Here is a 9,915-nt window from a genome sequence, read left to right on the forward strand (position 1 = left end):
TCTGCGGCTCTCCCTCCCTTCATAACCCACTCCCCCCATTCCCCAGCAGATCCCTCTCCACTCGCCCTATCTTCTCTGACCCCACCTTCAAACCCCTCCCTCGTCTTCTCTGCCCCCACCCCTCCCTTTAGTCTCTCCTGCCCCTGAAAAGCTTCTCCTCCCCAAGACCCGGCACATCCCCCCCCTTTCAATCTGCCCCCACCTCCTGCTCCCCTTGCAAGGTGCGTCCTCCCTCTGCGCACCGCTCGCCCCCACCAAGCGCTCCCGGCTGCTCTCCCTCCTGGCACGGATCGGGGCAGCCCCGCGGCTGGGCGAGGCGCGCCCGGGGGCTGTCGGAGCGCTGCGCAGGTGAACCGCGCCCCAGCCTGGCGCAGCGAGTCCCAGCCGCTGCTCCCCGTCCCCGGGGCCAGACGCGAGCCGGTCCCCGCGGCGCAGCGCACCGGCCCGGGGCAGGGCAAGCTCTGCGCTCGCTGCAAACGCCTCGGCACCCCGCTCCGCGGCTCCCTGGCTCTGGGCAGAGCCGAGCGCTCCAGCGGAGACCCAGGCAAGGCTGGGCCGGCCTCCCTTCTCCCATTGGTCTGGGGCAGCCCTGGAGGGCGGGGACTGCCGAGCCGGTATTAAAAATCACATGGCCGCCCTCCGAAAAGAGGCAGTAGCTCATGGAGTGTTTGAGTTGCAAACAGTGCAGCGGGGTAGGGAGCTTGGGATTGGTTTGCTGATTCCCCCTGGCCACTGGATCTTACACCTTTTTATGTATATCCATCCCCAGCTTAAATCCACCGCCAGGTAAGGAGCACTTTATTTTAACCTACATCTTTCTGTAGTGAAGTCTGCAACACAGTCACCTCTGAAATGCCACCCTCGAATGTTTGTGCCTAAGGGGTACCGGGGTGTGTGTGTGGGGGGGGGGAATCAGTCTATATGTGTGTGTTTTACTATCAGGGTTATTGATTGCACTTTTCTGCATAGTCATATGAAGGGAGAGCTTTACCATTTCTCATACACCCTACAAACAGTCTAATTAATCTCACTAGCGCAAATAATTAGCTAGGTATGCTTGGAACACTTGAGCATCTGTTTGTGCTCATTTTTTTTTTTCGAGTCACCAGCTGCCACTGAAGGATGTTGTATTTTGGGGGAGGGTTGGCAGTTAGCATCAAAACTCTCCTTTCCTCTGTAGGGTGCATCCTTTTCTTTTTGCCTATTATTCCAGGGATTCTAGAACAGAGGGAAAAGATCAAAGCACACAGAATTACAGAGTTTAGAACATTATTTTTTTTAAATTTAAAAAAAATCTATCACCTCTTGCACAACCCCAGGACACTTATTCATAACACTGCCCATCGACTGTAGTCTATGAAAGATGCATCAAAGCAACTCGTGGAATTCTTTCTTAATGGGTCTGGCAAAAAGAAGAAGTAAGAAAAAAGCCATTGTGGTTTGAGTGACTGTGGAGAGATTGCGTCATTTGAACTTGATTCATGACCGTTAAAAAAAAATACATATAGGAAATGGCAGACTTATTTGTGGCTGTATTGTACAAGCGTTTCCATTTTAACCAGGCAAGTGCTTCACATGAACTTTGGAGATTGTCTGTAGACAGTAGTTGCAGAACACACTGGAAGTCTATTCTGGGTGTTAAAAAGATGTGTTCACTGCCACATCTCTACTCATCAGGCTGTATCTAGTTATGTATACTTTTCTGTGTTCTCTGCCTTACCTTTACACTTGTTTGCTTTTCCATCCTGCTGGCCAGCACATCAACTACACCCCCTGGTGATGAATATTTCATTTGTAGTTACTTTGTCATCATCTAGAAATATCCTGAGATCTGCAAAGGAGCAGGATCTCAGATGACAGTGCCACTTATCTTTCCCCTTTTTCTCTGTACACTTTCTCCTGCATTTCTTTTCTCAAATGTCTTCATTGTTTTATTAAAGAAAATCGGTCATGATCCAAGCTAGGTTAAATACAGAATATGCCTCAAATCCCCTAGCCAAAGCAAGTAGGGAAATGAGGAGAGGCTGGGCTAACAACTTTTAAATAATATATGGGACTGGGGAAAGGTCACTGAGCCTTTACACCTGAAGATCTCTGACCAATAAAATGAGAGAGCATGGGCTTTTGGTTTTGCTATATATCTTGGCAGTCTTCTGTTTACTGAAGAGGGAGGAAGGTAGCAGTTGTGCTCACTTAGCAACATGTGCCCTGCACACACCACGCAGGGTAATGTGGCGTCAGCTTGGGAATAACTGCCCGGATCGCTCATTAGCAATCTCTCTCTCAACTCTTGTAACATCTCTATCTGTGATCAGTCTGAAACTCTCCTGCACGTTTCTCTTCCACTCGCTCAGTGCAAAGTACAGCCATCGGATGTCATTATTTTTCCTTAGGAGCTCTTAGAGATTTTGTTGTTGAATCAATGTTTGTCCAGAAATGCTTCATTAATAGTGAAGTCCCCTTCTATTCCCCCTTTCCAAGCCTCCCCTTGCAACATTTGAAATTCTGATCTACCTCACTGTAGCGAATCTGTACACGTGCCAGCAACTGGTTTTAGTACTTCCCTACGGTGAAAACGGTGTTGTTTTTCTGTGGAGAGATAATGGGGTGAATAACATAAGATAATTTAGTTTATGTCTGACTACATGTCATTATGCAATTCTCCCTCTTCCTCCCCCTCCTCCCCGTGAGAGCTGTAAGTTTCGTCTGCTCTTTGTACTCAGTGATAACATGAGAATCTTTGGAAAAATTAAACTTGTATTCCAACGGAGCAGCAGGTGGATTATCAAAGGAAGGCATCATATCAGATTTTTAGCCCAGCTGTGTGTATTTTTAGCTTTGTGTACACTTTTTGTGTCGGGCCTGACCCTGTATTCCTTGCAGTCCCCAAACTCCCACTGCAGCCAACTGGAAGAGTTTAGGATGCACAAGGTTCAGATCCCAACACTGGTGGATCTATTTGATTTCCCCCCCCCCCATATACAAGGTCCTGCTCCTTGAAGTCAATGGGAATTTTGCCACCTACTTGACTGGGGGCAGGATCAGGCCCATTGTGTTTCACCAGCTGTGAGTCTGATTGCTGAAGTATTGCAAACCCCCCCCCCCCTCCGGTATCCTAGCTACTCAAAGCACACACAAGGATGAGAGGCAATTTGTGCTGTTAAAAGACCCTAGACAGCTATCCTATGACCAGCACTGTAACATGTGGTGTGTGCCAGAGTTCCCCCAAGGCTGCATTTCAATGTTTCAGGAATATTTAAGCCAAAGTAGGTGCAGTTTTTGCTTCCAAAGGCGTAACACGTGCAGTGGCACAACTATTAACTAATAATACTGTGCAGATGTACAGTAGGTGGAACAAATGCTATCATTAGCAATGGAAATATGACAACGGTAGGTGCCTATCGCTATTTTCAGGGTTCTAAATATGGCAAGCTATTTGTAGGAACCTGGCATTCTGGTTTCCGTGATTTGTGGCATTCAAACAAATGTCTTGGGGTCAAAAAAAAATTTTTTTTTTTTTTTTTGGTAGAAAGTTGCACATTCAGGTCCCTCAGATTTCACAGCTGTCCCCTCCCCAGGCCCCTTCCCCCTTGAAATCCAAGAGACAATGCAGAAAAATGGCTAAATTAGTTCTAAGGCTACATATTTCCATCAACTTGGAGCAAAACCTGCTTAGAACATGGAAGTTCAACATGATCATGCTTTTAGGATGTGGTTTATAATAGTGATTAATCTGCAAACCAATGCAATGATTTTGAAATGAGCTATTCTTTTTCATGGAACATATAAATAGTGATTTGGCTTTTCCACTTGTATTTGGTTTTAGATGCATTTTCAAGCCAACAGAAAATATCTCAAACTGAATGTTAGATGCATTCCTTCGCTTTAGAGAGCTATATATTGGCAGGAATGAGAATCTCCGTTCTTATCACCCTTCCCCCACATTAAAAAAAAACATATAAAGGGAACTTTACACAATGCAAACAAAATATTCAGACAGGTGTAAGCTTAACAGCACCATATCATCTTTATACATTAATAAGAAAGCTACATTCAAACTGGGTATTTTGAAAGTTGAAAGCTGCCAAAATGTATCATGCACTGCAGAAGTCACAGATGACTAATCTCAGGAAATATGTGTTGGGCCACATTTCTTGTAGAGTAATTTAAAGTGTGTGTGTGTGTGTGTGTGTGTGTTTAAAGCAAACCACCATGAAGTAGCTCTTCGGGAAGAAATGTCTTATGCACATCTATAAAGATCACTTATTCTTTTTGCTTGTCACCTGCTGTTTTCTTACACACATCTGCTTACCTATGTCCTTGTGATGCAGCTGCGAGGTGTAGGGGACGAAGGAATTAAGAGATCATATGCTGAACTCTAGAGATTCCAAATCTGTCTAGGATTTTAACCCTGTTATTGGACCAGGGGTAGTTCCTAATTTTGCTCTACTCAGGTCAGGAAGAACAGCTAGAGTGTGTGCAAGCTATTTCACATGCAGAAGTCTTATTCTTTGGTTAACACAATTGTGTCATTTCTTAGAAATGAGTCAGATTAATTTTGTTAATATCCATTAACAAAAGACACCTTAGTGTACTCTTCCACTAATGTGATTGGTACTTGGATCTCCTGCTGTGGCAAACCCATTATTTTAAAATCAGTTATGACTTTCTTTTTTCCTTTGGTCGTGTGTGTGCAGGGGGGATTATTACAATTCATGCATTTTGCCTCCTCTGCAGTATTTCAATTAAATCTCCTGCAATACAGTAGGTGACTTAATGGATGATGCGCTTGTTAAAAGCAAACACTGGGTCTAAGCCAGACCTCCATGAAATGAGTTTGGTGCCCTCCAGTCTCAGCAAACACATCTTGTATCCAGTATGCTAAGCCCTAACCATTGACATTCACAACACCAGGGAAACTCAGGACCATTTTCCTTTTGAAGGCAGAATCCCCTTTATCTCCAGAGAGAAAATTGCCTTGTAGCCACCATCAAAGGCATCACAGAGATGTTAGGCCAATCCTGCGTCTGTTAAAGCCATTTACCAAGAACTTGAGCGGGAGCAGGATGGGGCCTTATTTGGTTTGTATGATGATTTCCTACTGTGAATTTAATGATTGTATGGATCCCATCAAATTGCTGTGGCTTTGGTTTAAATAGTTGCCCAACGTAGTCTGTATGGCTTTATTCCTATAGCTGGCAAAGACTGCACAACTTTTGCTTTAATGGACTAGTAAAGGGCTAAATTCTGCACAAGTGTAATTTAATGGAAGTTAGTGGAGTATCACTAGAGCTAAATTTGGCCCAAGGAGCATATAACCCTCATAATGCACTTGTTCCTTGAATTAACGCACACCTGTATCTTGGCTGGAATAGACCCTGAAACACAGACTTCTATGTCATTGTAAATCAACTTGAGACTTGAACAGACATGCATGTGTTCAAGCTAATTCACCATTCCAAAGTAAACCAAAGGTGCAGGTGTATGTATTAGATAGATACGTGTATTTTCTGCTTTTAAGTGAATATTTCTTTAAGATATGTTCACTTTAGTGCTTGCTACAGAAAGAGTGATGACTTCTTTGCATTAACGATGTCAGTTTTGTCGCTCCATAACCATAAACAGAGAATCTCTGTGCCCCAGGACAATTCCATGAATAGAAGTGAATAGATTGAAAAATGAACCGTGTGGATTTGGAGACTGGGGTCTTTATATAGCTTTGATTCATTGTTCTGTCCCTTTGAGTTCTAACATGCAGTTTGTCTTTCTCTTGCAGACCATGTGCTCTCCATGACGGATGTTCGATTGCTAAGCGAACGCTGCCTGTCAGAAGACTCTCCTTGGTAGAGCCAAGGGTTGTTGGAAACTCCAACCTAGCCCTCTTATTTTTTTCTGTGTGTGTGTTCCTCTAGAACTTTCAAACCTGTTTCTCCAAAGGGTTTTGCAGAAACTCAGACTGTTTTCTAAAGCAGAAGCACCTCCGTCCACAGCAGTAGTGATGGGCAGCGTGCGAACCAACCGCTATAGCATCGTTTCCTCAGAAGAGGATGGCATGAAGCTGGCCACCATGGCCGTTGCCAATGGCTTCGGGAACGGGAAGAGCAAGGTACACACTAGGCAGCAGTGCAGGAGCCGCTTCGTCAAGAAAGACGGACACTGCAACGTCCAGTTCATTAATGTGGGCGAGAAAGGACAACGTTACCTGGCAGACATCTTTACCACCTGCGTGGATATTCGCTGGAGGTGGATGCTAGTTATCTTCTGCCTGGCTTTCATCCTTTCCTGGCTTTTTTTTGGCTGTGTGTTTTGGCTGATTGCTCTGTTGCATGGGGATCTGGAGGAGCCAGCAAACTACAAACCTTGTGTCTCCAATGTGAACAGCTTCACTGCAGCCTTCCTCTTCTCCATCGAAACTCAGACAACGATTGGGTATGGTTTTAGGTGCGTCACGGACGAGTGCCCCATTGCAGTCTTCATGGTGGTTTTCCAGTCTATCGTAGGCTGCATCATTGATGCCTTCATCATTGGGGCTGTCATGGCAAAGATGGCTAAACCAAAAAAGAGAAACGAAACTCTAGTCTTCAGTCACAATGCTGTTGTGGGCCTGAGGGATGGGAAGCTGTGTTTAATGTGGCGTGTTGGAAACCTACGGAAAAGCCATTTGGTAGAGGCACACGTGAGAGCCCAGCTTCTTAAATCCAGGGTCACCTCCGAAGGAGAATACATCCCCTTGGACCAAATAGACATCAACGTTGGGTTTGATAGTGGGATAGACCGCATATTCCTGGTCTCCCCAATTACAATAGTCCATGAAATAGATGAACAAAGTCCCTTGTATGACTACAGTAAGCAAGACATGGACAATGCAGACTTTGAAATTGTAGTAATATTAGAGGGCATGGTGGAAGCTACCGCCATGACTACCCAGTGCCGTAGTTCATATCTGGCAAATGAAATCCTCTGGGGCCACCGTTATGAGCCTGTGCTCTTTGAAGAGAAAAACTACTACAAAGTGGACTACTCTAGGTTCCACAAAACGTACGAAGTGCCCAACACACCCCTTTGTAGTGCCAGAGACTTAGCAGAAAAGAAATACATTCTCTCTAATGCAAATTCCTTTTGCTACGAGAATGAAGTGGCCCTCACCAGCAAAGAAGAGGACGAGAGTGACAATGGGGTGCCTGAAAGCATGAGCACAGACACCCTCCCAGACATGGACCATCATAACCAAGCTGGGGTGCCACTAGAACCTAGGCCGTTAAGGCGGGAATCGGAAATATGACTGACTGACTTTTTCTCTGTTATCTTTTGGTTTAAAAGAAAAATACGTCGGTCAAAGGCACAGTGAGCTGGGAGTTGGCCCAAAGCCGTTTTCAGACGATGGTACTGTTGAAGAAAGGCGTGAAGACAAGCGGTCCTGAGGAAACTAAGCCAGTTTCAGGGCTGTCTTTAGAGGAGAGAGAGCTGAAAATGAACTCTAAACACGAAGCACTAAACAATGTCTAAGCATGACCAGAAGGCACATATATATTGTAGAATAAATTATGTATATATTTTTTTACAAAACTTGAACTTGCAGGCGAGCTTTGGTTGGGTTATTTTTTTTTTTCAACTTTTTCCAGAATGCTTCTCTCTAGGGAACAAGAATGTTTTTAATGGCATAACAAAGGCAAGAATCTGCCTTATTATTATTATTATTATTATTGTTATTATTTTAAGAAAGCTGCTGCTAACTACATGGACACAAATTGTAATTTTTTTGTGGCAGTGTAGTTTTTTCTTTTGTGTAATTTAAAAAAAAAAATGTCAACATTGAATTTTGTGGGTTGAAAAGCTCGTGATCACACTTCAAAGAGGCCAATGCGGCCGTATAGTCTGAACTTCGTTTGAGGCCAGTAGTTTGATAGCTAGAATCAATTTTTCTCTCTTTTCAGTTACATAAGGGGCATTATGTAACATAAGGCCAATTGGTAGCCTCCAGCAAAAAAATTTTTCAAGGGGGGGATGGGAGGGGGCTGAGTTTAATTCTCTATCTAAAAATTAAGTTAAAACTACCTAAATGGATACCAAAGAAAATGCACAGTTTTGCACAGGGGAGTTTATTTAAATGAAACAGGCTGCTTTAAACAAACAAAATTTGAACCTCAGACTTTTTTTTTTAAAGGGCCTCATTTCGCACCTTATTCAGAAAATAGAGGGTAAGACTCAGATCTAAGTAAGCAAGACATTTTTCCCCCCTCTGTGGGAAAACGAGCTCCCTTTCTTTCTTTTTATAAGAAGGAAAAGGGGGGGAGGGGGGACGCAAACATCTGTTCTTTCCTGTTAGCAAAACACCAGCGGGGCTGCAGCAGAAGGTCAAGTGTTGTTCTACACACATTCCAAAACTGCTTCTAGAACTTAGAGGGCCCTTTTAGAGCTGACCCAGCGTTCTGAGAACTGAGCCATCAGACATGCTGCAGGCGGTCATTACATTTCCAGTTAAACTAGGCTAAGAGCCATGCAAAGCTGCTGATCTGCGCTAGGCTAACTCGGCTGGAGCAGGCATTTAGGTGTAGGTGAGCCGAGCAACACACAAATCCCTGGGGAGGAGGAGGCGGGGGGGAAAAAAGGGAGGGAAGTTGTAACAGAGCAATCTGAAAGAGCATAGGGATGTGAACGTTTTGGAAAAATGCTTCCCTTTGGCGGGGCACGGGTGTCAGACCAGGTGTAATAGTGTGCTCTGGATCATTTGAAAAAAGGATTATTTGCAGATCATACTGTAAAAGAGTTCCCTCTCCCACCTCCTTTTTACCTGTAAACATCGACTGGGCTATCTGTGGATGAAATATGTCATCAGGCCTTGTGACCTTTTGTAAAGCCATGGCTCTAATGGTATTTTGGCCCCCTTGCCAAGAATGCTTTAATATTTTCTGTGCCTCTAAGATCAAGCATATAACTTAGCTGTACTTGAAGGTTCCTTGCCTGTGAATCTTCCTCAAGGAATAGGGAATGGTGGAGGTGGGGACAATAGATTCTAGTCAACTCTTTTACAGTATTGACTCACTGTATGCCATTAAAAAACAGCTTGTTCTAGGTCTAATGTCTTCTGCAAATGGACATCTGTGAAGGCCTCTGGCCCCTTACAGCCCTGCCTGAAGGAAATGCCTGCAATGACAAGGTGGTTTCTGATACGATGGTATTTACAGTAACCTGAGTAGGTGGGTTCTAAAACTGTGGAAATTTTACATTGTAAAGGTAGCTCTGGATATTCTAAAGAGGGCAGATGTTATTTAAATACAAGTTCTAAAACTATTTATGGGGGGGATGGGGGAAGGGAATTAAACCCACACGGCAACTTGAACACAGTTCTGGGTCATAGCCAGTGAATGCAACTGAACGCTACTTGTGCTGCTATTGTGATATTCTTGTAAAGGAAAACAACTAAACCAAAGAGTATTCAGTGAAATGTAAAACAAATGAAGATGCAATGGGCGAAGGAAGGAAATGGGGGAATGAGATGGAGAAAAGGGAACCTTTTCCCTAATTAGATCACTCCAAAATATACAGTGCCCCACTTAGGAGACTTGAAAAATCTGAGCAAGGGACAGGAGATAAGGGAAAATAAAAAGCTTCAGTTTGTTTCTTTAAGAAAAAATAAACAAAACAAAACAAAACAAAAAAAAAGGAAAAAATCTGAAATTTCTGGTGCACAGTTTTTTTCGAGTCACAGTTTTTCAGAAATGTTTTTAAAATGTACATTTTATAAAATTTATCACGTATTTTCATATTTAAAGCCAAATGTAAATAGAAGTCTGTAAAGGAGAAGAAGAAAAATGAAATAAATCCATAGGAAGTATAAATTCAGTTTAGCAGTTTCTGCTAGCTAGTACCTAGATGCTACCGGTTAGCATGGTTTTAGCAAATACTTGCAAGCCT

At 43.6% G+C, this 9,915-nt stretch overlaps 1 protein-coding gene across 1 annotated transcript; it reads left to right on the top strand.

Moving 5' to 3' along the window:
- The first annotated feature begins 642 nt into the window (after positions 1 to 642).
- Positions 643 to 9,699, top strand: KCNJ2 (potassium inwardly rectifying channel subfamily J member 2). Its single transcript, XM_005282965.3, has 2 exons — positions 643 to 786; positions 5,777 to 9,699. The coding sequence occupies exon 2, from the start codon at positions 5,999 to 6,001 to the stop codon at positions 7,280 to 7,282; it is 1,284 nt and encodes a 427-aa protein (XP_005283022.2). The 5' UTR covers positions 643 to 786; positions 5,777 to 5,998; the 3' UTR covers positions 7,283 to 9,699.
- The last annotated feature ends 216 nt before the right edge of the window (positions 9,700 to 9,915 follow it).

This window comes from Chrysemys picta, chromosome 12, assembly GCF_011386835.1.
Source record: "Chrysemys picta bellii isolate R12L10 chromosome 12, ASM1138683v2, whole genome shotgun sequence".
In the NCBI taxonomy this organism is placed as follows: Eukaryota; Metazoa; Chordata; order Testudines; family Emydidae; genus Chrysemys; species Chrysemys picta.

Bases quoted from the DNA above. Each gene is read 5' to 3' on its own strand.
- KCNJ2 (XM_005282965.3), top strand. From the start codon at position 5,999: ATGGGCAGCGTGCGAACCAACCGCTATAGCATCGTTTCCTCAGAAGAG.